Source organism: Varanus komodoensis, unplaced genomic scaffold, assembly GCF_004798865.1.
Source record: "Varanus komodoensis strain SLA01 unplaced genomic scaffold, ASM479886v1 scaffold44_3, whole genome shotgun sequence".
NCBI classification, from domain to species: domain Eukaryota; kingdom Metazoa; phylum Chordata; class Lepidosauria; order Squamata; family Varanidae; genus Varanus; species Varanus komodoensis.
The window spans coordinates 531584-557945 of NW_025336010.1; the positions used below are offsets into that span (position 1 = coordinate 531584).

Consider the following 26362-nt stretch of genomic DNA (forward strand, 5'->3'; position numbering starts at 1 on the left):
TTAAGAGGGATGATACATGAAGCTTTGGTCTTAGTAGTATGGTTTGCCTTTAATACCTTGCTGTGGTTCCCGGAAGACTGGAGATGAACAGTCTGCTCTGCAGACCTGCCTGTGTGAGTTCGGGAGGGAACAAGGAAAGCTTGCTGGCGATTGCCAGCACTGAGAAGCAAACAGCTTCCTCAGCCTGGACATGCACCGTGATGAATGCAGTGCTGCCAGGCCTATTGATAGTCAAATGCCCTCTGCTTGGAACAAAAGGCGGGGGGGCTAGTTGGACGCCCAGGTAGGAACTGCAATTTGGTACTGTTTAGCATGGGACAGAGCAACCCTGATCCTGCCACAGGAGTAGCTTAAGTAGGCAGTTGGCAGAGAACTCCTCTAGAAAAAGGGAATCCTGACCGTTAAGTCTGGATAGAAGCTGCCTGTTATTCCTGATTTTACTCCTCGCTATTCCAGAAAGAAACAACCCAGAGCTGTCCACATCTTCTCAGTTCTGTGTCAGTGGCAGAGACTATGCTGATGTGCAGAACAGTATGTGGAAAAGGCAGTTGTGGTAGTTTGAGAGTTCCAAGGGATAGATGGAAGGATGCCTTCACTGAGAATTCTGATTTTTTTATTTGCCCTATGTTGCCTGTATAACAGGTCCTTAAAACAGCCTTTCTGAATGTTCAGATCAGTTTGAATTGGACGCACTAGTCTTCTCAGGCCAAGAATAACATTTTTAAGGAAAGCTTAGATTGGTAATAATAAAATTCTAATAATCATGAAAGTGATAAAGTTGTGTACTCTCTCATGCATCTACATGCCTGCATGTAAGAATATGCCTGGTAAGAAAGCAGCCTCCTTAAGAATTACCAAAGCAAATAACCACCCTTGCAATATAAAGCATCAATTCAATATTAAAATTACAATTCTACAAACATTTTGAAAAAATAAAAAAATCAGGCAAAGTAAATTGGTACAATTGTAGTGCTTAAAAATATTGCTTTTCCAGTTTGAAACTGCGGCCATGGATATGGAACCAACAACAATGCAAGAAGGGAATGAGGCAGCCTTCCAGAGCAGTAAGTGAAAGAGATCAGGCAGAAGTGAACCCTTACTAAATTGCAGTTCCCTAAAGAAGATAAAAGCAAGCCCCTTTCTCCTCCCTTCCAGAACAGCCCCCAAGTATCTCAGCCTTTCTTAGCGCTCCCGTGGCTTCCCAGGGGTCTAATTAGCTCCTTTGGCACCACCAGTCTCCCTCCACAGCCTCCTTCAGGCCACTCTGGCCCCATGTGCTGGGCAGAAGGTCCTGCGACCGAGACCAGCGGGCCTGCCGCACCTGCTTGTGCTCAGAAGGGAATGAGAGGGTTCTTCTTTGCATCTTCTTTGCAGCGCCAAGTGCAGAGCTGAAATCCTGGGATGTCCACTGGAAGGACTCCAGCTTGAGCCCGTACAAACATTTTGGGTGTGGCACCACATCATTTGTGCCAGACTCAGAGTTGGCCAGAAAAGGACAAGGTCACATCCAAGAACCTGTGCCAATGCCGTGGCTTGGGTTGTGCGGCCTCCCCATCACTTCACTCAAGATAGCGCTCATGTGGATCCCACAAGAGCACCAGCATCTGAGTTTGCCATTCCAGGTTCCTTGGCAAATGGCGGTTTGTGTGCTACACTGAGGATCGGTCTGGCAATGGGATCTGTCCGGGGGTGGGGAGGGGAGGAAAGAAGGGAGGTGATGTGGCCAATCGCTTCCTGGTCCTGTGGCTCCCGTGTCCCTCAGAGGCTCACTTCACAGCAGAGCGTGACTGCCGTGGGGCTGCCACGCACAGCCATTCTGCCTCTGCGGGTTTCTTTTTGGCTGGGGGCTGAGGCCAATCTCTCTTTCATACACAAATCCCAGCACATTGGAGTGTGGAAGTTTAAACCTTCCCTTCCTACCTGCCGAGACAGAGGGACTACAAGTAGGTGGTGGACGGGACAGCCTCTTTCTTGATGGAGATTGCTGGGGCTGTTGAGAAAGGTGACGAACTGTGGATTTGGTAAAGCAGGTCGGGGCACCCATGAGGCCTGTACCTCAGGTCTTGGGGAGCGCAGGTTGTGCACCCCTGCCTTAGATGAACAGGCATGTGAATGGCTGATCGAAGAAGGCAAAATGAGAGAAAACGGCAATTCAGACATCAAACTATTTCCTGTTACAAAGCAATACAATTCACTAAATTAAATACAAAACAATGTAAGGCCAAGCAAAATTTAATAGTATATTTATAACTTTAAAGTGCTTTGTAGCACTTCTCAAATTCTTTGTAAACCATGTTTTAGGTTTGTATGTGTCAAGATTGACCCAGGAAGAAGGCAGATGGGGCAGGCAGAGTGTGGAGTGCAGTGGAATCCATCTAGAGAAGACCTGAAGCAATGATGGCCAGTCCAGGTGCAGCACACCTTGGCTTACTGAGCTTGAGGCCCTGCCCGCCTTCCTTCGTGGCTCGCCATGACTGAAGACAGGCTGGGTTACTTGGCTGGGACTTGCTGCTGCGGATGAACTGAGAAACCTTCACCGCCCTTCCTCGGAGGGGCAGTCCTGTTAGTTACCTGGAGTTCGCCCCAAGCATTTGTGGCAATATTCCATTTCATGAGATCATCTTCTTAGCATGTTCTGAGCAATCCAAAATCTGAAACTGGAAACATTGCTCAAGTGACCTGTGAAACCTTCCACTGTGGCCTGTGGTAAGAGCACGCAAAGCGCCCTGCTGCGCAAAGCCAGCACCAGGTCCAGGACGCACCCTGTTCCCACAGTGGCTTGCCAGGTGCCTAGGTGGGCGCCACAGCTCCTTCCTACTGGTACTTGAGGCTGTGACTGTGGAGGAAGCATAACCATGCTGGCTAGAAGCCAAGGGCGGCTCTATCCAATAGGAATGTGCAAGCTCACTTTCAAAGCCAGCAGGCTTGGTGGCCGCTCCCACATCTTCTGCAAGTAAATTCCATCGTCTCCAAAGAGAGGGAGAAAGGGGGCAATGCGTCTGAGGGCAGCGGTTGTGCATGGCTCTGCTTAATAAGCCCTGGCTGTTTTCATCCAAACTGGGAACAAAGATTCAACTTCCAATGTTAGGGAAGGAGAGGAGCTAAACCATCATACATTCCTGTAGGAATAATTTCCGAGAGCATTCTTATGCTTTATTTAACATATGGCGACGTCACAATTGAGCCACATTTGGCTGCCTACAAGGTGTTGGTGCGTTCTGTCCACGCTCACGTGCTCACCTGGTGTGTGCTGGAGGGGGCAAGCACGGCAGGTGCCAAGCACTCCAGAGTGCGGGGCGGGGGGGGGGGGGAGGCAGAGTGGGGCAGCCTGCAAAGGGCAGCGACCGATGGGACGCCCTGTGACCACCGCTCCAAACAGGCAGCCCCTGCCCGTGGGCTGCATCGCACCGGCCCAGCAGGCACGGGCGAGGGAGGCTTCTGCGGGGCTTCAGGAGCCCTCACCTGACCACCTGAGTGTGTGTGGGCTGCGGAGCTTGGCATTCCCAAGTGAAAGAACCCACAAGGAGCTGTACCAGTTTGTCCAAAGCCACATGAAAGAGCAGCTGGCTTCGCAACAGAGTAACGAACAGGCCAGCCCTCAAAAGTGTGGTTCTCTAGGAAGACACCCTGGTGGAAACTGCGGTTTATTCCCCAGTTCAGAATCTTTCCCTGAACTAAATCCACAGTTTAACATCATGGCCCCCCGTGACCTGCAGGGGTCTCTGATCTCTAAAACTGGCAGTGGAAGGGATCACAAAATTACACTGTGTGACAATGTAGGACGGGACAGAGGCATCTGGGGCTTCCAGGTGAGGCTTTTATTCTACAAGTGCCCTGCCTCAAACATGGAGGGACTTTTAGAGGGAGGGTCCAGACAGGGCTGCCTGCCATTTGTAATCTTCCTGCAGACAAAAGGAAAGAAAGAACAGCCCTTCTTCACTGATCGCATGGCCCCAAATGTAGCATGAACCAGAGTGAGCACTACATTTCCCTGTCCTGGGACGCTGCAATTCATTCACGTTTCCAATTCCTAGCACTGGCCCTAATCCAGTGACTCAGTCCATTGATACGGCTACTATGACGCCCAATCAGTCCCGATGGAATGGCTGGAATTATCTGAAAAGTACAAAATGCTCCCTGCAATCACACCAGAGAAGCTATTAAACTTCTTATCAAAACATTTCCATTTACCAGCAGAAGAGGAGTGAAGGTAGAATAAATACTTTCCATAAGCAACATATCGAGAGAGAAAAATAACAATTCAAGTATCAAAAATGCTATTCTGAGGAAAGTGTAGGATAAGCAGCCAGAGAAAAAACCACTGTTATTAGTCTCCAGATGGATGAAAAAAAATGTGGTCCTTCTTCCATTATCTAGTCGGTTGGAGAACTGGTTTTTTTCCTAAAGATACATGATCCATTTTTTTCACAGAAATACAGAATTCATTTGCAAGTCTAATACTCAGAATGCCTGAAGAATTTAGCATGTCTTTCACAAGAGAATTGCCCATTATTTTTGGTCCACATGAAAAGGCGCATTGGCTCAGTAGCCCCCCCCATTTCACAATCTCACCCGTTGCACATGGACCTTTATATGATGTCATAGGGTGTGCTTCTCTTAATGACCTCTCCCCAGAAAAGGTCAAAGGGGAAATGGGGTTACCTTTCCTTTATGTTGCCAAAGGAAGCCTGGGGGAAAACAGGTGTGATTGTACATGAAGCTTCTAATTAATTTATTAGAAAGAAACTTGGGAGAACTCAAGATGTAAATTTTCAAGTAGAATGTGTCATAGATGAACATATTCTGCAGTACTCCATTAAAAACCAAAACCGTAGCTACTAAAGCCACAGTTTTGAAAATCCATTTGCTCTTCACAAGTGGTCCAAGTAGAACTTGCAAAACTTCCCAAAGATAAAAGTAACTCCATAGAAAACCTTGTTTTGTTCTTGTACATTCTCCACATCAAACCATCTTCACGTCCCTCTCCTGGTAGAAACTCACAGTGCAGCCTCTCTGTCCTGGCTCTTCTGCTGATCAAGAGGAAGGGTTTATCCTTCCTTCTTTGTAAAAAAACAAAAACGGGGGGGGAGGGGGTCCTTCAGTCTGTCTGACAAACAGCAGAGGGGAAGAACGTCTGGCATCGTCTTCACAGCCTAAAGGAGGAAGGAGTTCTGCCTGTTCACAGAATGGTGGGGGGGGGGAGGGGGCGTTCAGACCAGCAGCAAGTCCCACAAAGCTTTTCCCGGAGCAACCAGCTGCTACACTTCTGTGGAGAACAGGATGCTCTGCCTCTTGCTGTCTGGGGTTGGAATAGCCTCCAGTTGCAGGAAGTACAGCAGAACCTGGACCTGGAAGCCGAGGAGGAGAGCGTGGGTCAGTGCGAGCGGCCGGGGCCAGCTGTGCCGCTCACGAGGCAGGCGCCCGAGGCAGGGGCCTGGGGAAAGTGAGGGGAGAGCCAGCCTGGTCATGCTCTGGGGACTGCGTGCTTTGCAGTTGCCCAGGGCAGAGGGACAGTGGTGACCCCATTCTCCCTGTCCACCTGCCCTGCGTATTGGATTAAGTGGTTGGGGGTTCTCTGTGGGTGCTGGAGGGGCATCAGGAGGGCCCGGAACCTGGCCTCTCCATGGGGCTCCCCTCCCGACTAAATACCTCTCCCCCCCCCCCGCCCCCAGGGTCACTCTCCCGACCCAGGAGAATGCCCAGCAGGGCACCTTCCGTACCAGCCACAAGGGCAGAAGGGATTCCCAGCTCCACTGTCAGGCACTGGGACCCCAGGTTATCCCATGACCCTTGGATGCTCTGGAGGCTGCCGGGGATTCTTCCCTTATCTGAAGTGTTTTTACATCCTTCAAGGGTTTCCTAGAATGGCCTGCACAACGAGGTAAATGGAGTAACCAAACAATAAAGCCCAAATAAAACACTTAGAAAAACTGAAACTAGCAGCATAGAAGGCAATAGCAATATAGCCTGTAATTAAAAAGTCTAAGAATTATTTTTTTAAAGTCTTTGACCAGTATCAGAATGCCAAAGTTTTCTGCACCTGCTCCACCTCAGCTGCCCGCCTCACCTACAGACCGTCCATCCAACTGGGGAATTTTCAGCCTGTTCCAGACAGGGTCACACTCCCTCTACAGGATGGGGTTTGTAGCCGGGAGGGTGCTCCTGGACCCTGAGTTATCCCTTGTCTCACAGATGGACTTGATGGCCAGGGGCCCCTTTGATCAGTCATGGCTGGCCTTTCAGCCCCATTCGTTGTTGGATGAGTGAAACCTTGCCACAGGGATCCCAGGACTGAAAGTCCTAAATGACTGGGGGCGGGATATCTGAGGGAAGAGCTGTCTCCATATATCCCTACCAATGAAGACCACTAAGACCTGCATTGGAGGTCCTAATGAAGTGATGGGGGAAATGGCTTGGAGAAGGGACTCCTCCGTGATTGCACTCCACTTATGGAATGCTCTCCGCTTGCCTTTCAGCACCAAGTAAATACTGTTTATCTAACATGTGCTTTTAATAGCCTATTTGGTTTTTACCCTGTTAACGTATTGCTGCTTGCTTGCTATGTTCTTCTGCCCTGCATATCAGATTTATATTTTTAATGGATGTTCTTCTTGTATTCTTGATTTTATTGCTCAATTTTATTGTTTTTACTGGTGTTTGCCAACGTTTTTATTGTAAGACATCCAGAGATCCCTTTGGGCTATGGGGCAGCATATAAATATAAGAGGTGGGGGGCAAACCTCCAAAGCAGAGCACTCCATCATTGGAGTGTCACCACTAAAAGGACCTTTTTCTGGCTGCCACCCACCATGTCTGGTGTGCAAGGAGGCACACAGAGGCAGGTCTGCTGCAGGTGCTACACTCCCAAGCCAGGAAGGGCTTCAAAGAGACACGCAAGCACTTTGGACGGGGTCCAGGAATGGCTGGGGCAGCCCTGTGGTTGTTCTAGGTGGGGGAATGTATTTCCAGCCATTTTGCGACCCTGTTTGGGACTAACAGCTTCTCTAAGGCAGCCCCGTCCATAACCTGTGACAGGGGGGTACACTCAGGCATATTGGAGCAAAGATACTGGAAAACCATGTGGTTCTGCCAGGAAGGCAGACAGGCAAGCACTCAGGACCGAGCCAGTCAAAGCTCCTTGTAACGCACTCGATGTCCCAGTGATTATTTGAGCTTCCAAGGGAAAAGCTGGGCCTATGCCAATGCAGACCTGTGCAGCTCCTCCACAAGCCTTGATGGAGGCAAGGCCGCTACCAAGGGGACTGGCGAAGCAGAGTTAGGAACGACCCGTGTGCTGGGAACACCTCACTCCGGACCTCCGCATGATGTCCCTCAACAGGCCGATGTACGTGCCAAACTGCATGGGACCCACAGCATGAATGCCGTGGGACGGAGCAGCAGCGAACGCTTCTGGCATTCTTTATTCAGGTGCAAATGAAATAACGGCCGCACACTGTGACTTGCTTCCCTGCGACTGCCATTCGAGTGCCCATAAGGGGACCTCCACCTGCACTGAGCCTGTTGCTGGGAAGCTTCTATAGCTAAATGTCGAGGTGGGTGGGAGCCCCGCCCTGTGCCAGGTTATCTGGGAGGGGGTCCTGTTCAGTCCCCGTGAGACCCCCAGCAGTCGCAGGACTGAGGGAGCAGAGTAGTGCCACCCCAGTCCAGCCCCTGTAGGCCTGCCCTTGGCAAGCAGGGGTGGCAATCAGCAGAGGGACGACCCAAGGTGGGGCTGGAGGGCAGGTTGTATGAATGCACAGATGACCGTTTGAAGAACAACAGCTGTAGGGTTAACAACCTGCCTTTCTTCTTCGTGGTCTCCATGCATCACACTCAGGGCTGAGTGTGAAGCACTCAGCAAGCTGACCTCAAGAAGGACAGAGGGTGGTGCCATCACCTGAGGACCAAGGAAAGGACTGTCCTGTCGCAGCAGCCACCTGCGCTTGCCCAGACATCCAGCCTGTGGGGCATGGACCATGTAGCAACTCAGCAGGCCTCTTGCAGGGGGGTCCCTGCTAGGAGGGCTAGAGATGTGGCCATCACTCAGGTGGGGAGAGCTCTTGGCAGAGCCGCAAGTTGAATTCCAGCTGTCCTGTGGGACAGGGAGGTGGTGCTTGTGAGCAGTCTCTGAGCGGAGACCAGCTCTCCTGTATTCCATCCACCACAGCAGATGAAGCGCCGTGAAGAGTGGTGGAGAGACGGTGCTCCGGAGCAGCAGCAGGTGAGGACCCTCTGGATGTCCAGTGAGTGTCAGGTAGACTCTGTCAAATTGGTGGGATCAGCAAAGAATGCTGGGAGGAAGATGTCCTGGCTGAGGTGGAACGAGATGACCTTTGGAAGGAAGGCTGGGTCTGGCTGGAGCACCGCCTTGCTCCTGCAGCAAGTAAGGCGGAGAGGGGCCCCTTGGAGGACGCACATCTTGCTGGTGTGATGGCCACAGGGAGGGCTACCTTCCAGGGGAGAGGTCAAAGGTCAACTGTGGCTAGTGGCTTGAAGGGCTTCTGTGTCGGAGCATGTAGCACAACCGAGATGTTCCGAAGTGGTATGTAGAGGGTGGGGGGGGGCAAGTTTTGAAGGCCCCTCAGGAACTGGTGGGACAGCCAGTGTGAGAAGACTGGAAAGTCCTGCAGTAGCAGGTGGAAGGATGAGATTGCTGCCAGGCGAACCTGAATGGAGGAAGCAAAGGATGTGCTCCATGGTGGATTCTAGTGGGTCAAAGTCCTCCTGACATGTGAAGGCAGCAAAGACTTTCCAGCTGGTCGGGCAGGATTTCCTCTGGATGGCTTGAGAGCTACACTGAGGAGGGTGCCCACATCCTGAGCGAGAGTGTCTCTTATGGCTGCTGCAGCATGATGTGCCACATGGGAAGACACACGGTCTCTGTATATGGGTGAAGAATTTGGCTCTGGTCCTGTAAGAGTGTCCAGGGCATGTGGGAGGAGCTGCATGTGCCACAACATAGTCTGAGGAGATGGGTGCTCCATGGGTGCCTTGGCCACCATGGGGCAACGAGGATGCAGTCTGTCCTGCCTCTTCTCATCTGTGGGAACACTCTTGTGACCTGGGGTGGGAGCCCCACCACTGGAGGAGGCAGATAGCTCCTATCCCCTAGGAAGCTGGGCTTGTCCAGCAGAAGCTGGAGCATGCTGTATTCAGGGAGCCCAGGTTCAATCCGGATGCCCGGAAGCGCTTCCTGACCGTCGGGACCCCCGAGGGGGTGGAACGGGCGTCCAGGGGGGTGGCTGAGGCCCCATTGGGGAGGGTGATCAAGGACAGGCTGGTCATGCACGTGGCGGGCATGTCGTGAGCGGAGTCGGCTGGAGCCGGGGGTCAGACCAGATGGCCCGGGAGGCCCCTTCTGACTCGCTCTGTTTCTGTGCTTCTAAACAGGTTGACTGACGGGTGCCCCACATGTCAAGGAGGGTGTGGAGTGTCTTTGTGCTCAGCTACTGCTCCTGCTCCTTGCGGCTTGTGCAGCTGAGCGTGTCTGCTGGTGTGTGCCTGCCACATGGGTGGCCGTGCAGGTTACGTCACTGCTGAGGCACCAATCTCACAGAGAGCTTTGGTCTTGGGACGGGCCATGTGCTGCCCTGCTTGTTGACGTAGACCTGGCTGTCCGGATGTGTTGTCTGTGCAAGGATGACTGGAAGTCCACCAGGGCTTTGGGAATGGCCAGCATCTCCAGCCTGTGGGCCTCTTGGTGATTCCAGATCCCTTGGTCATTGCAGTGGGCTCCCCACCCAGACAGAGACGCATTTGTGGTGATGGTAACTGATGGTTCTCCTGAGGAGAAGCTGCTTTCTGTTGCCAGGTTTTGAAGGATGGTCCAGCAGCACAGGCTGCTCTCGATGGACATGGGGATGTCTAGATGTGTGCTGCATGGGTTGTCTGGCACCTGGAAGGTGTGGATGAACCACAGTTGCAGGAGTCTCGCCTGAAGTTGACCACCGGAACTGTCGTGGCCGTGAGGAGGTTTTTGTTTCTGGCGGGCTGTGGTGGGTGCTCATGTGCCGAGACCAGTGGTCATCCTATTTAGTGTGCCCGCCCTGGATGCTGGGAAGAGAGCCATTGTGGAGGGTGAGTCAAGGCCAGCCCCGTGAAGAGGACGGACTAGGAGAGCGACAAACAGATTTCTCCTGCTTCATTCAGTGAGGAGTAGGTGGTATGAATGCAGTGCAGCAGTTCTTCCTTGGGCAGCACAGCCGGTAGCCAGTCGCCAAGGGATGGGGAGCCCTGAACTCCCTGAAGGCAAAGGTGTGAGCAGGCTGCTGCCGTGTCTCTGGGAAAGACCCTGAGGCTGGGCAGCCCAGTGGGAGAAGCGAGGACTGGGATGTCTCATCCCCAGTTTGGAAGTGTAAGAAGCGCCTGTAGTTGTGGTCTGTGCTGATGTGGAAGTGGGCACTTTCTAGGCAAACGCGTCCTTTACGTGTTGGAGGCGGAGGATGTTTTATAGGGTGACCACCCAGAATGTCCACAGTTTGATGAACCGATTGATGCCTCTGGGGTCTGGGTCTGACCTGAGTCCCCCCTCCCACTTTGGTGCTGTTAGTATTGAGAGAAGCCCCTGGCAAGGTTGGCGTGCTGGATTCTCTCTGCGACCCCGCCAGGTGGCGGGGGGGGGGCATACTTCTTGTGGCACCAAGAGGTGGGAAGGTGTCAAACCAAGCCTGGAAGCCTCTTTTCACAACAGAGAAGACCCACAAGTCTTGTCCCACAAGAACAGCTGGTATCGGGCCATGATGACCTCACGGTTACTTGGAGACCTGGAGCCTGTTTCTGAGGGTGGGTGATTTGATCTCAGTGTGGTCGAGCCGGTCTTGGACAGTGGCGGCGTTGGTCCCTGGGAGGCTGCTGCTTCCCTTGACAGCGATGCCTAGTATGGTGGTCTGCCTGAGGCCCTGGTAGGAGAGTGTCCACGCTCCTCCTCGGACGCCGACGCGGCACGAGCTGCTCCTTCCCTGGGTGCTGGGCACCTCGGCTGGTCGCCCTTGCCGGCTCCTGCAGCACCTCCCATTCTCTCTCTGGTGGTGCCGTTTCGCCACTTCTCTGGCCACAGGATCCCTGGACGAGTGGCTGGTTGTGCCGAATCTGGGCCAGCTGGAGCCCTGCTCCAGTCGCCGGGGGGGGGGGGGCGAGCGCTCGCACCCCATGCGCTCTGTGCACTCGGCCACTTGAGGGGCCTTCTTCCAGGGTCTGGCCATCATCCTTTGGCTCCAGGCTCGCTCAGTCCTCCCTGACAGTGCATGGAGGCCCCCCCACTGTCTCTCACCCAGGCAGAGGGGTGCCCTGGGGGGGGGGGCTGCTGTCATGGAGGGCACCGCTCTGACACACTGCCCAGGCCGCCGTCGCAGTGGATGGGGAAGGGGGGAATGACAAGAGGCAGCTCAAGCCAGTAAAGGACATGGGGGTGGAGGCAGAGAGAGGCCAATTCTTCTTTTGGAGGAAGAGTGAAGAGTGGGGTCACGAGGGAGAAAGCACAAGAAAAATGAGATGAGAAAGGATGCCAGATACACCACGATGGCGGTCAAGAAGGAATTGGGGGGAAGGGGGGAAGCCCCTTCCAGATGACCCAGAATGGGAAGGGGCAGGGCTCCCACCCAAACGGAATGCTCAGCTGGAGCCGCTTCCTGGCAGCAGGCCGAGCCCGTGGGCGATGCACAGGGACACGGGGAGAACCGCGAGGGCCCCCTCCACCCTCCTTCCACCAGGGCATCTCCTGGAGCAGCCGAGCCTGAGGCGCAGACAGGGTGCCTCCCTGGGTCTGCACAGGCACCACCAACCATGGGGCAGTGGCTGCAGTGCTGCTCCGTCCCACTGGGGGCCAGTGAAGCAGCTGCCCTCAGGAAGCCCCTCCCTTGCACGGCCCGCTGCATTGCTGGGCTTCCTCCCCTCCCCTCCCCTCCCCTCCAATCCCCCTGCCCCACATCACTCCCACCACCCTGACCAAGAGGCAGCCTGACCCTGTCAGCTGGCCTCAGGCCCTGCTTTGCCTCCAAGCAAAGACCATCCCCTGCCCTGTTACCTGGGACATGACTTCCAGTGACCAGCTGTCAGTCATCGCTATGGGCTGGGCAGGATTCGCGGGGATTTTGCTGTCCTTTTCTGATGGTCTGAGCAGCGTTGGTCCAAATACAGTGGCCAGATTGTGCAGCGACATCTTGTTAATGGTCTCCTTCTCAGCAACCCTGAGGTGATTTGTGGAGAGGACGAGAGAGGGAAAGGCAGTCTTGTTCCACAGCTCTCCGCTCAGCTCTCGTCCACGCTGCCGCTTTCACGGCTGGGCCCCTGCCACAGCACGGCCCCGTCTCCCCCCGACACCGCCCCCCCCGGGGCAGAGCGCACTGCCGCGAGGCCCTCCGCATCGCGACCATCCTGCTAGTGGCAGGGGCTTTTGCGGCGGCAGTGTGCCGGCACAGCCTGGCGCCAGCATTACGGGTTGTCTCAGCTTCCAGGCCTCATGGAACCGCACGGTCACCCGACCAAACGCTTTCCACACCACAAGGACAGCCGTGAAGCGTTCCCAGCAGACGGCTGCCCAGCCCACAGCAGAGCTGAGCCGCCAGGTCCCCCGGCACCGAGGAGCTCCTGCCAGGGCATGGCTGAAACGGCCGCCTGCAGTCTCCACGCTCCGGTCCTGCCCTCTGGCCCCGTGGGCAATGCTTCTGCTCCCGCTTCTGGGCGACCTCCCACCCGCCGGCCTGCCGCGGCTCCAGGCCCAGCTGCTTTAGCCATTCCTCACGGGGCTTGGTCTCCAGCCACTCCCCTCCCGGCTGCCCTGCCCCGGCTGAACAGGCTTCAGGCTGCCACCTCCTTCACAAAACGCATTGCCCAGGACTGGGCACGCTGCCCGAGAGGTAGCCCAAACGACACAGAACACAGCAAGGCTACAGCTACCCTATTCAGGCATTCTCTCCTCTGGGGAGTTCAAACATGCAAGGAGCAGGAGCAGGGACTTCAGAAAAACCAGTGGTGGCAAGACAGGGAATCCCAGGCCAAGAAGTGCTTCGGGCATGGACTGCGCTTCCACGGGAGGGGGGTGTTCAAGGATGGACTAGACATGCACATGGTGGGCATAGCATGAACAGAGCCGGCTGGAGTGGGGGGTCAGACTAGATGGCCCGGGAGACCCCTCCTGACTCACTGTTTCTATGTAACACTGCAGGTGAGCAGGATCTCGACATTGTGGCAGCCCACAAGCTGAACAGGAGTCAACAATAAGAAGTGGCTGCAGAGAAGGCAAGCACCACTTTAGGCTGCACGAGACGTTGCGCTTCCAAATCACCTGAAGTACCAGTTCCCCTCGACTCGGCACTGGTCAGGCCTCGCCTGGAGTCCTGCGTCCAGCTCTGGGCGCCTCAGTTTAGGAAAGAAAGATGCAGACAAGCTGCAAAGGGTTCAGAGGAGGGAAGCTAGGAAGGTCAGGGAAATGGAAAGAAAGCCCTGTGAGGAAAGAGTGAAAGAACTGCACAAGTTTTGCTTTGAGAAGACTGAGGGGAGGTGTGGCAGCGCAAGCCCTTGGAAGGCTGTCACAGGGAAGGCCAGGATCTCTCCGCAATCATCCCAGTGCACAGGATGTGGAACAGCAGGCTCAAGCTCCAGGGAGCCAGACTCTGGCTAGACACCAGAAGAGAATTTTCTGCCTACTGGAGCAGTGCGACAACGGAGCCCATGACCCAGGGAGGTGGTGGGCTCTCCCACACGGCAGGCGTTCGAGGCGCAGCTGGGCAGCCCCTTCACCTGGCTGTTTCCACTGCCTTGACCTGGAGTCCTGCACGGAGCCGCAGGGTGTACCTGATGGCCTTACGGCCCCTGCCAGCTCTACCGTGTCTCTGTAACGCTGCACTGCCCTCCATGAGTGGATGGTGACGGGTGTGGTAAGCACAGGGCAGGGCTGGCGCACTCCCCTTTCTTTAGCCAGCTGGCTAACTGGCTTTTTTCTTGGATCTTGGATCCAAAATACCTGAAAATGGCTTTTTTCTTCCCATGCTTTGGACACAATGTTTCTGCTAATGAAGCCTGCTAAGACTACCTTGGATATTTTTTGGCAGCCACATGGCACTGCTGGCTTATTTCAGCTCGTGCACCACAGAGATACCTCCATAGTTCGGATGTGCATAGCCAAATACTTGCAGAACTTCCTATTTATCTCTGTTGAATTTCATCTCGGTGGCTTCAGTCCAGTGTTCCAGCCTGCTCAGGTTACTGTGAATCTTGATTTGCTAACTGAACCTCTCGGCTTCACGCTGTCTCCAGACGTGTTAAGCACCTCTCTACACCCTCCAATATTCCTTGAAGCAAGATGGAACCGGGCCCTGCGGCACTCCTTCCAGGCTAAACTAGAGCCGCTAACGGACACTCCTTCAGTAGAGTTCTCCAACCAGCTCTGGATCCACCAGGCAGCTGCCCTGTCCTGCCCACAGTGATCAGCCTTGCCAACAAGGATCTCATAAGCGACTTTGTCAAATGTTGTGGTGAAGCCATACTATACTTGTCCATAGCATTTCCATGACTGATGCAAAGAGTACAAGATGTTCTGCTTCCTGGTAATCAATCCATTTTTTCCAAGAGGCTCACAGTTTCAGTCTTGAAATACACGCCTTTATTCTTCAAATAGTGGGGAATATGAATTTTTTAAAATTGGGCAAAGAGGGATGATAGGATGGTTTTCCAATACTCCCGTGACTCTTATATCTATATAGATAGAAGGCAGAAAGCATCACAATCCATGATATATTTATGATATAGAAACATTATGTATATGAACTGGGACGCTCCAATTCCTCTGTGTATTAGCTGCTGTTGCAGGCAGGTGGTGTCAGAATACCAGTCCTCGCTGGGTTAAGGCTGAAAAGCAGGGATACTTTGCGCAGCCTACGGGCTTCTGTGCGCGAAGGGCTGCACGCATCATTTTATTGAGATTCTTCTGTTTTTGTTGCAGAGGAACATTTGTGCTTTCCACAGTCCCGTTCCCCCCCCACCCCGGGCTTGTGTTTTCCTACCTTTCTATATATTCTATTAAGTAACCACAAGGGGCGCTTTGGTGCACCCGTGCCACGGCGGATCTGCTCCTTTCATTCCCAGCACTGTCCTGAAAAGCCCCTGCGAGCCTCGGTGCACACGGCATCCATCCGCAGCGCATGAAGGATCCATCATGCTGGGCAGGCCTCTGTTTGCAGGTGTGTGCCCAGCACCTCCCCTTCATTGCTGGAGAGCTGCAACTGCAGCAGAGCACTCTGGATCAGTGCAAGGGGAACTCCGTGTCTCCACAAGATGGCAAACGCCACCCTTGCACCCTCGGGGGCTTCCACAGCGGAAATGCCCCCTCCCAAGTGCGCAGAGCAGCCACAGAGGTCCCGTTCATCTCCATCCTTGTGCCGCAGAAGGCTCGGCCTGGTGTCTGATCCACGCGCGATGAGCTCCACGTGCCAGCAGAGAGTTCTGTCTGCATGTGACCCTAGCAGCGTGCTGGACATCTGCCCCAGGGGGAGCTGCACAGATAAAAATCCTGCACCCTATGGCATCCGCGATGCTGGAACGGTGGTGAGGAATAGCTTGAGAAAAAGAAGGGACACGTCCATCCATGTACTCCAATGTGTTTTACATGATTAAGTAAGGCACCGTGGCTTGAATTTGGGCCTGGGACTGTGGAGATCCAGGCTCTTGCCCCCAATCAGCCATGAAGCTGCCTGGGTGACTTTGGGCCTGTCACAGTCTCTCAGCCTAACTTACCTCACAGGGTTTCTGTAAGGATAACATGAAGAAGTAGGAATTATGGAGGCTGCCTTGAGTTCCTTCCAAGAAATAGGCAGGATATAAATATGATAGAGAAAATACATGCATTACTGTCCCTGCATGGATCTCCATTTTTAATTCCTCCTACCCGAAAGGCTGAAAAAGGAGGGATGCTGAGGAAACCCCCCCGCCCACCCCCACCAGTGTTACCTTTTCAAATGGTCCAGGAGGAAAAGGAATGTAACTAGGTTGGGTTCTGGCAGAGACAGCAGTAAATTCAGCATGCAGCTTTCTTTTGCAACTGGGTCCGAAAGCGCTGGAGGAGACAAGGAGAAACATTATCAGCCCGGGAATGAGATTCCAACTGTGCCGTTGCCGAGCACACATCCCCTGCACTCAAGTTACAAGAGAATCCAGAGGCTATGCCCCATTCAGACATCCTTGCCACTTCCTAAGCACCCCAGCTCAGCGGCCAAGCTTCTCTCCTGGATCCTCCCCCATGCAGGGCTCTGCAGTCAAGGGGTGTGTGCCTGGGAGGTGACCCGACCTCTGCTGCAGGAGAAGCCCTCCAAGGAAAGGACTGCAGGAGGGTGTGGTGGGCTTGGCCCTCCTCTTCTCGCCCCAGGGCTGCAAACATCAGGCCCTCTCTCCCTGCGAAACTGAATGTGGGACACAATGCCCCAGCAGGCTGGAAGACAAGGCTCTGTGCATGCCAAGAAGGGCTGCTGAGTACAGACTAGGGCCTTCTCCCCAGACCCCTTTCCTTTCAGTGGCCCTGGAGCACCACCCTCAGGCAGTTCCCACTGCTCTAGGGCCAGGTTACGAGAGCGGCACAAGCCCTCGCACTGGGCCACTCGCGATGCCTCCTCACAGGGGCAGGGACTGGGTGAGGCAACAGCACTCCCTCCTCTCCAACCCCCAATGCCCCTTCCAAGCCATTTCTGCTCCCCTGGTCAGCCTGGGAGCCTGGGGCAGCAACCCTGAGGGTGCTTCAAAGGCCTGTGCCTCGCCTCTCAAAGCTCCCCCGGCTGCTGTTTCAAGTCCTTCAGAACCCCAGCCCTGCTGACCCTGGGAAACTTGCCAAAGTGGCCACAGGCTTCACGCCCAACAGGAGGCAGAATGCAAGCCCCTGCCCGTCCCACAGAGGGCACAGAAAGCTGGCACAGCTCCAAAGGCCTGGCTGCAGCACGGGCTCCTTCCCTCCTAGGGATTCTGCAGAACAGGCCTGTGCGCCCCCACAGCATCAAGGGCACAGCCCACTTGGAATGCTGCCCGTGGTTCTGACTGTGGCATCAGGGAGAGTCATGCAATAGGAGAGCAGGACAGGGCAGAGGCCTCTGCTCCAACCAAAGAATCCCACTCGGACAGCTGTCCAGTTGCATCTGGAATGCCCCCAGCGTGGGAGAGCCCACAATGCCCAAGTCATGGCCTCCACTGCCGTTCTGCTCCAACAGTCATGACATGTTTTCTGTTATGTAGCTGGAATTTGGCTTCCCACAGCTTGAGCCCGTTATTCTGCACCCTGCATTCTGGGATTTATTCATTCCTCTTTGTGACAGACTTTCAAGTACTTATGCAGCTCTCCCATATCTCCCCCCAGTCTTTTCTTCTTGAGGCTAAACATGTCCAGGTCCTTCAAGCTCTCCTCATGGGGCATTGTTTCCAGACCCCGGATCAGCCTTGGTGTCCTCCTCTGAACCCCTTCCAGTTTGTCTGCATCTTTCTTCAACTGTGGTGCTCAGAAATGGACACAGGACTCCAGATTGCTAGTTGCGAGGTTGCGTACAACCCATCGCAACCCCATGCACAGCATTCCTCCAGGCCTTCCTGTCCTCCACCATCCCCCGGAGTCCACTTAAGCTCATACCAACTGCTTCAATGATTCCATCCAGCCACCTCATCCTCTGCTGTCCCCTTCTTCTTTTGAAATCTATTGTTCCCAGCATTAGGCTCTTCTCCAGGGAGTCCTTCCTTCTCATTAGGTGGCCAAAGTAGTTGAGTTTCATCTTCAGGACCTGACCTTCTAAAGAGCAGTCAGGGTTGATCTCCTCTAGGACTGACCAGTTTGATCACCTTGCGGTCCAAGGGACTCGAGGGAGTCTCCTCCAGCACCACAATTCAAAGGCCTCAATCCTTCGGTGCTGAGCCTTCCTTATGGTCCAGCTTTCACAGCCATACATTGCAACTGGGAAAACCATAGCCTTGAATATACACACTTTTGTCAGCTGGGTGATGCCTCTGCTTTTTAGTATGCTGTCTAGATTTGCCATAGCTTTCCTCCCAAGGAGCAAGCATCTTTTAATTTCTTGGCTGCAATTACCATCTGCGCTGATCTTGGAGCCCAAGAAAATAAAATCTGTCACTACCTCCATTTCTTCCCCATCTATTTGCCAGGAAGTGAGAGGACCGGTTGCCATGATCTTAGTTTTCTTCACGCTGAGTTTCAAGCCAACTTTTGCGCTCTCCTCCTTCATCTGCATCAAAAGGCTCTTTAGCTCCTCTTCACTTTCTGCCATTAAAGTGGTATCATCTGCATATCTGAGGTTGTTATTTCTCCCAGCAATCTTAGTTCCAACTGGTGATTCATCTAGCCCTGCCTTTCTCATGATGTGCTCTGCATTTAATTTAAATAGGCAGGGCGACAGTATACAGCCTTGCCAAACTCCTTTCCCATTTTTGAACCAATCAGTGGTTCCATGTCCAGTTCCCACTGTTGCTTCTTGACCCACATATAGGTTTCTCAAGAGACAAATAAGATGGTCTGGTACTCTCATCTCTTTAAGAACTTGCCACAATTTGTTGTGATCCACGCAATCAAAGGCTTCAGCATAGTCAGTGAAGCAGAAGTAGATGTTTTTCTGGAACTCCCTAGCTTTCTCCATGATCCAGAGTATGTTGGCAATTTGATCTCTTGTTCCTCTGCCTCTTCAAAATCCTGCCTGTACTTCTGGTAGTTCTCGGTCCACATACTGCTGGAGCCTAGCTTGTAGGATTTTGAGCATTACTTTGCTGGCATGTGAAATGAATGCAATGGTGTGGTAATTTGAGCATTCTTTGGCTTTGGCCTTCTTTGGAATTGGAATGTAAACTGACCTTCTCCAATCCTGTGGTCACTGTTGAGTTTTCCAAATTTGCTGGCATATCATGTATAGCACTTTAACTGCATCGTTTTTTAGGATGTTGAATAGCTCGGCTGGAATACTATCACCTTCACTAGTTTTGTTGTTGCTCAGACTTCCTAAGGCCCATTTGACTTCACATTCCAAGATGTTCTGGCTCGAGGTCAGTGACCGCCCCATCATGGTTATCAGGGACATTAAGCAATTTCTTGTATAGTTCTTCTGTGTAATCTTGCCACCTCTTCTTAATCTCTTCTGCCTGTTAGGTCCCTGCCATTTTGGTCCTTTATCATGCCCATCTTCGCATGAAACGTTCCCTTCATATCTCCAACTTTCTTGAAGAGCTCTCTGGTCCTCCCCATTCTATCGTTTTCTTCTATTTCTTTGCACTGTTCATTTAAGAAGGCATTCTTATCTCTTCTAGCTGTTCTCTGGAATTCTGCATTCAATTGGGTGTATCTTTCTCTTTCTCCCTTCCCTTCTTTCCTCAGCTATTTGTAAAGCTTCCTCAGACAGTCATTTTGCTTTCTTGCATTTTTTTTTCTTTGGGATGGTTTTAGTTGCTACCTCTTGGATGATGTTGCAAACCTCCGTCCATAGTTCTTCAGGCACTCTGTTTATCAGATCTAATTCCTCGAATCTATTCGTCACCTCTACTGTATATTCATCAGGGATATGATTTAGGTCATACCTGAGTGGCCTAGTGCTTTCCCCTCCTTTCTTCAATTTAAGCATAAATTTTGCAAAAGAAGCTCATGATCTGAGCCACAGTCAGCTCCTGGTCTTGTTTTAACTGAATGTATAGAGCTTCTCCATCTTTGGCTGCAGAGCACATAGTCAATCTGATTTCTGTGTTGACCATCTGGTAATGTCCATGTGTAGAGTCATCTCTTGGGTTGTTGGAGAAGAGTGTTTGCTATGACCATCGTATTCTCTACCAGCCTGTGCCCAGGGAGGTTACCCAATCAAAAAATAAAATCCTGATTAGTCTGCTAGGGTTTGCTCTTTAGGAATCCCTGTTGGCTTCTAATCATCACTGCATTGACTTCAAGGTGTTTGCAGACTGATTGCTTTCTCATCTGCTCCAGAATTTTCACAGGGTTGATGTCAGACTGACTGGTCTGTAGTTCCCGAGTTCATCTTGTTTCCTTTCTTGAAGATGGGGATAACCTTTGCCCTCTTCCAGTCATCTGGCACTTCCCCTCTCCTCCATGATTTCCAAAAGATAGTAAGAGAGTGCTTCTTAGACTTCTTCCATCAGCTCCATTATAACTCGAAGATGAAGTATATTGTGCCTGTGGGATCTGAATTCATTCAACCAATTAGATGATCGTTGACCATTTGCCCACTAACCTTGAGCTGCCATCCTGCCCCTTCAGCTTTGTCAGGAAGGTCACAGATCTTCTTTTGGGAGACAACAGAGCCAAAGAAGGATGAGCATTTCTGTCTCTCTGCCATTTGTTATCTTTTTTTTTTTTTGCCATCCATCCTGAGGAGCCAAACCCCCGTTTCTTTCCTCTGTCTTTTCCTATTAATGTATCTGAAGAAGGCTTTTCTGTTGCTTTTAGCATCCCCCTCCAGAATTTGTCTCCCAACAGATACTGGGGAAATTTAAGTCCCCCTTAACATACTGCTGGCCTTCCATTTTATTTCTCACAACCACCGAAACAAGCATTGCTTAAGCAAAGGAGAGGCACGGATGCCAGCACACACCGATGCCTCCAGCAAAGTTGGGGTAAAGCTCATCTGTGAAGAGGGGCTCTGGCAGCTCTCGGAAGTACAGTTTCAGTGTCCCTGCAATGGCATTGACGTCCATCTCGTTCATCATGACGGAGACATCTTTGTTGTCTGAAAAAGAGAGAGTGCATGGAGAGGTGAGGGCAACAGAATTACAGGTCCCTGCAAGGTCGATTCTGAACTGTTTGACTGCTATCTCATAGCAGCCCTCAGTATCTGGAGACTGACCGCGTGAGGGCTTTCAGGCCTTATTATGCTCCGGGTTGCCATGAATCAGGGTTGCCTCTGACTCAGAATCAGAAGAGGCAGCTTGCTGACCTGTAACTGCTGCTCGCTGAGTGGTCATTGGTGCATTCAGACACGTGTGCTTTGCACATGCGCAGGGCCTGTTGTCAGGAAGCTTCTATAGCTGAGTGTTCTGTTTCCAGGAAGTGTGGGGAGAGGCTCCCACCCATCCCCTCAGCTGCTAAGGAGACCACCATGGGTCTTTGGCTCAAGGGAAGGAGAAAAGATCCCAACCTGGCCTGCCCAACATGTTCATGTCCAGCCTATCCTTGAACACCCTCACCGATGGGGCCTCAACCACCTCCTGTGGGAGCCCTTTCCATACTCCATGGATCCTAACTGTCAGGAAGGACTTCCTGGCATCCAGGGATGGTGGGTCAGTTCGGAGGGAGCAGACCTCAGTGGCATGTCCAGTTACTGTGACCGCCCCCGGAAAGTCCCCTTCCAGGAGAGGAGACAAAGGTCGGCTGTGGCCAGCAGCTGGAAGGGCTTTTTGGTGCAGGGCTGCAGCACGACGGCCTGGATCTATGCTGGGGTGCAAGGCCAGATGCGGAGGAGGCGGCAGAGTCCCCCCAGCAATCTGCACGATGGGAGCACGCAAGAAGTGATGCTCCTCCGGTACTCTGAGGAAAGGGGAAGTGGTCAAAGGGAGGGGAGCTTTTGGCCATTCGGGGAGAGGCCTGCAAGAGGGGCAGCATGTCTCCCGCACTGGCCCACATGGCTGAAGCCTCCCCAGCATGCAGCGGCTGTGAAGGGTTCCACGTTGCCAGGCAGGCCCTTCTTGGGGACAGCTGAAGTCACGGGTGGGCGTGACTCCCGCCGGCAGCGGCCCTGCCCCTGCTCTAGGGTGCGAGTCTCCAGGCTGGCTGGTGCAGGGTCCCCATGCTGGGGCGAAAAGCTTGGACCGGCCCTGTGAGATCGGGTCCTGGGAATGGGGCAGGTGGATGAGGCTCCCCCGCAGAGGTGGGCGAGCCAGTTGCTGAATGTGGAGCCCAGCCTGTCCTGGAGAGCACACTGGCGACCAGGGAAACAGTGGCGAAATGCACAACGGGGCTCTGCTGCCGGAGAAGGGCAGCGTCTCTCCGGGAGCCCTGCCCTGCCCTGCCCTGCCCTGCCCTGCCCTGGAGCAGCGCTCCAGGAGGTCAGTGGCCTTGCCAGCCTCTCCAAGCCCCATGATCCTGGGGTGCAGCATGCCTGGGTGTGCCTGCGCTGGCAGGGGCTGCCAGTGTGGGGGGAGGATGACGGTGCCTGCCGCGAGGCTGTGGGGAAGGCCCAGCCCCGGAGGCTGCTCCGGCGGAGGGCAAGGTGTCCAAGTGGGTGCTGCAGGCCCCCCTCTGTGTGACAGCTGTGGGCAAGCCACAGTATGGGGCCTCATTCGAAGCCTGGGAAGTGGACTGCCCCCCCGCCCCCCCGTGGCTGCTGGTGGGAGCACTTGGCTCCCTTTGGGTGTGTCTCTGTCTGCCTGAAGTGGGTGAGAGGGTCACGCCTCTCATGTTGCAGGGCTGACAGGCACCTGTGGGGGCATTCCATGTACGCCCATCTCTGCTGTTGGAGGAAAGAGGTCCCAGACCCTGGACCCCGAGATGCTGGCCGCTGGCAACCCGCATGTCTGGCAGCCAGCCAAGCTCTCTGGATGGCAGCCACCCTGTCATCCTTTTGTGCATCAAAGAGACCCTTCCCGTCAATGGTCCACAAGGATGCAGCATGTCTCTGGAGGGATGCAGGTGAACGGGGCCAGGCGTGTCTGTGCGTGGCCACTGCACCCCCCACGGCCTTGGCGCCACAGTCCACATGGTGCCGGGCTGCGGTGATCTGCTGCCAGGAAAACGTGGGTCCCTCAGCCCGGTGAAGGCGGGCGGCGTCCCCGAAGGGATCCAGGAGGCGCTCACTCACGTCGCTGCCTTTGTCCTGTAAAAGTGGCTGGCAGTGGGCCATGGCGGCCTCATAATCAAAGGCCCCATTCCAGGAGAGAGGCTGCGCCTTCTGCCTCATCAAGCCAGCCACCCGGTCAGCACCCCTGCAGCTGACCGGCGCCATGTGCTCCTGCGGTGGCGTGCCCCGTGCCGATGCGATGACCCTGGAGTTGGCTTTGGGTGCTGGAAAGGACATGGCACAACCTTTCCCAGCACCCAACAGGTCGATTCCGCCCTCCTGGATGTGTCAAGGGAGGTGGCAGGAGCCTTCCAGGACTGCTTGAAAGTGTGGGGTAAGGCAGGCCAAAACGAAATCGCCACCAGCTGCGAGTCCTCAGGGACCAGAGCGCCAAAGACTGGGCTGTGACCTGATCCTGCAGCTGTACAGAGTCTAGTCCCAGGATTGAGGACATCCTGAGTCCCTGTTCCCGAGAAGCACCCCCTCTCCTCCATGGGGGACATGGGGTCCTGGGTTGCCATGGGGCAGTTCCTATGGACCGGCTCCAGGTCCAATGCAGTCTTTCATGCTGGATGATGGCGAGGGCATTCTCAGTCTCTGGCACTGAGGTTGATGGTGTTAGCCATCAGTGCTAGCTAGGTACCAAGGCCTGGCATCTGATGGCTGGTGTTGGTCCAGTACTGAGGGCTAGAGGTGGCCAGATGCCAGGACCTGGTGTCAGCTTTTGCATGGTGTCAACTGGATGCTGAAGGCTGGCACCTGCAGGACAGCCTGTCCTCACACTGACCCAGTGTTGAGGGCCCGGGGTCAGAGTCTCATCTCAGTGCGGTGGTGCTTGTGCTGGCCGTACAGAGACCCTGTGTCAACTTGGTATCTGGCGTCACGTCTGTCATCACTGAATGAGCCAGTCCCTTCTTGCAAGCAGAGGGATGAGGGCAACCAGTTGGAGGCCCTGTCCCAGGTGATGCGGGGAGAGCAGGCTTGATCCCGGTGTCCTCTGGTCCCTGAGCACAGTGTCAAAGTTGGCCTGGCAGGGTGCCTCAGCATCAAGCTGCTCTCTGACGGGGACGGCATTGGTCTCGTGCAGGTGTCAGGGAGCACTGCAGCGCCACGTCCGTCATCAGGCGCATCAGTATTGTCTCTCAAAAGCATGGCCTCCCAGGCACTGAAGTTCGGGGTGACGGGTGTTCCAGCGACCACATGGGCCAACTCCAAGCTCTCCTCCCAGGGCAGCAGCGGTGTTCTTCACCTCCAGGGACCACAATCAGTTGACAAACACAGGGGACCTGACCGTTGTCAACAGTGACTCAGGTGGTCTCTTTCCTTTTGTCTGGGTGTGGTGGCCATCTTCTTGGAGAACTTGGTGGCCTTCCAGGCCACACAGGTGCTTGGCATTGTGGTTCGCCCAGGGATTCTCTAGCGACCCAAGTGGAAGGACTGCCCTGTCCTTTTTTGGAAGAATCCATGACAGAGGGCCCTCTTCCAGAGTCAGCCTTGAGCTGGTCAGCCTGGTGTCTCTGGGTGTGCTCTGCGAAGACCAGGCAGTGCACACCAGCCGGCACCACGTGTCCAGACAAAGGAGGCACAGGAAAAGCTGTCAGAGGGAGAAGGCCTGCTCTTGGGGCAGCACAGCTCCTGAAAGCCTCCAGGGATGCTGCTGTGGGAGACAGGGAAGGCAGAAAGGGAGCGAGAGGGAGAAACTGGCACAGGCATCTCAGGAGAAAATGTATGGTGTGGTGGATGGAAAGCGGGCAGAGAAAGGTCTTTTTTTAAAGAATAATTTACATAAGAGAGAAAAACAGGTCAATCAAAGGAGGAACAGGAGAGGGTTTTTTTAATACAAAAGAGAAGGAAACAAGCGAAAAAGGAATGCTGATACTCAAGGAGTAGGAGAGAAGTGATGCCCCATGTAGGAGTGATGGAGACCAAAATGGAACTGGGAGCAGGAAGGGGAGGGGCTCCCACCCAAGATGAATGTTTAGCTATAGAAACGTACTGACAACAGGCTCTGCACGGGTGCAAATCCGATGTGTGTGATACGCACACAGACCACAAAGGAAACCATCATCTACAAACCACTTCAGCCAAAGGTTTCCTAAGGCAATCTTGGTTGCCATCACGGATTTCTCCCTAACAGGGCAAACTGCAGTGCAGTAGATTCCCAGCCTTTGGAGACCAGGGTTGTGTCTTCAGTATAACTCGGGGCCCCGTGCTCTGCAATTTCTGCATGCGAACCCCAGGGGACCGACCCCCTGTGTGCGGTGATCACCACGCAGGCACTCAGCCCTGGCTTTCTTTCTCAGTCTCGATCTCTGAAGGCGGTGTGCACACAGCAATCCGCCAGAGAGAGGCCAACAATGGAAAATGTCGCCTGTTCAGGGTGGACCAGCACAGACCAGCGAACTATACACCTCAGAGGACATGGCACGGGGAAGGGAGGTTCCAGGCGTCTGTCTGCAGGGGGACTCACCTGAGTTCCCTGGGCTGGGCTCCCTAGGGTCAGGATCGGAGTTCCCGGCGAGTGCTCCCACATTCATGGGCACATGCCCAGAGCCAGGCCCACATGCCCTGCAAGATGCACCCCGTTTCCCCCCACAGTGAATGGAGAAGAGGGCCGGTCGCCCAGAGTGACAGCCGGTGTGTTCTGTGCAGTCTCCCTTTTCTGTTTGCACTGCTGCCGCCAGGCTGGTCACCAGGATGGTGCACCTGCAGCGCCTCTTCCCCCAGCAGCAAGCAGGGAAGCAGTCTGGTCCCTGCCCTGGGAATGGCTGCTGGGGCAACCACTCACCGGGCCCCCTTTCCACATCCTGCAGGTGCTCCTGATGCAGAAGGAGGCCGGTCACACAAGTAGAGCTCCTGCAGAAGCAGAAGGGGGTCCCTGGGAAGGCAGAAGCTTTGTGATTCCTTTCTGTGACCAAATCTTCTCCCCAACCTGTTAACTCTGCAGCGTCTTTCTCCTTCAAGGACACAAGGCGATTCCTCAGTCCAGGATAAGTACCACCATAGGGGGCACAGCGCTCCATGCACTTCGGCGTTCAGTCACACCAGCCACATGACCACAGAGATTGCCTGCGGACAAACCCCGGCTCCCTCGGCTGGGAAACGGAGATGAGCACCGGCCCCTAGAGTCAGGCCTGACTGGACTTTAATGTCATGGGGAAACCTTGACCTTTACTTTTACCTTTGGGGACACAGGGGTGCTTTGTCCTGGTCAATGCATTAGTGTCTGGCTGAAACTAGCTCTGGGTCAGCTGAAGGTGATTAGCTTCCACTTCGTTCTGTGTTGGTATTTTGGGAGGTTTCAGTGGCTGTACTTTTATTGCAGCTTATTGTTTGAAGATTTTTTTTAAATAGGATGTGTATCTTTTATGTTTTCCTATAAATCATAAATAAATGGGCTGGCAGGGACGCAGGCACTACACCTGTGCTGCGAGGGCACGGACCCAGAAGGGAAGAGCAGTGGCCTGCAGAGGGCCTATTTCAGCTGGTCAGTGCCAGGGACAGTCCCCTGGGCAGCTGCTGAGGTGTGACGCCAAAGGGCATCACCTGCCTGGCACCTGCTTTGGTGGCCTCTTGCTCTCGCACGCATCTTGTTTTGTGAGAGGGTTTTCATAGGA

At 53.9% G+C, this 26362-nt stretch overlaps 1 protein-coding gene across 1 annotated transcript in view; it reads right to left on the reverse strand.

Annotated features, from left to right (window-relative positions):
• Positions 1–5258: 5258 nt before the first annotated feature.
• The window catches only part of BCR (BCR activator of RhoGEF and GTPase), a 95343-nt gene continuing 74239 nt past the window's right edge, over positions 5259–26362 (reverse strand). The window contains exons 19-22 of the mRNA XM_044444399.1: positions 20565–20699; positions 15943–16048; positions 12023–12185; positions 5259–5348 (exon numbers count right to left, since the gene is read on the reverse strand). Coding sequence (XP_044300334.1) covers positions 5259–5348; positions 12023–12185; positions 15943–16048; positions 20565–20699 — 494 coding nt within the window. The remainder of the gene's footprint in view (positions 5349–12022; positions 12186–15942; positions 16049–20564; positions 20700–26362) is intronic.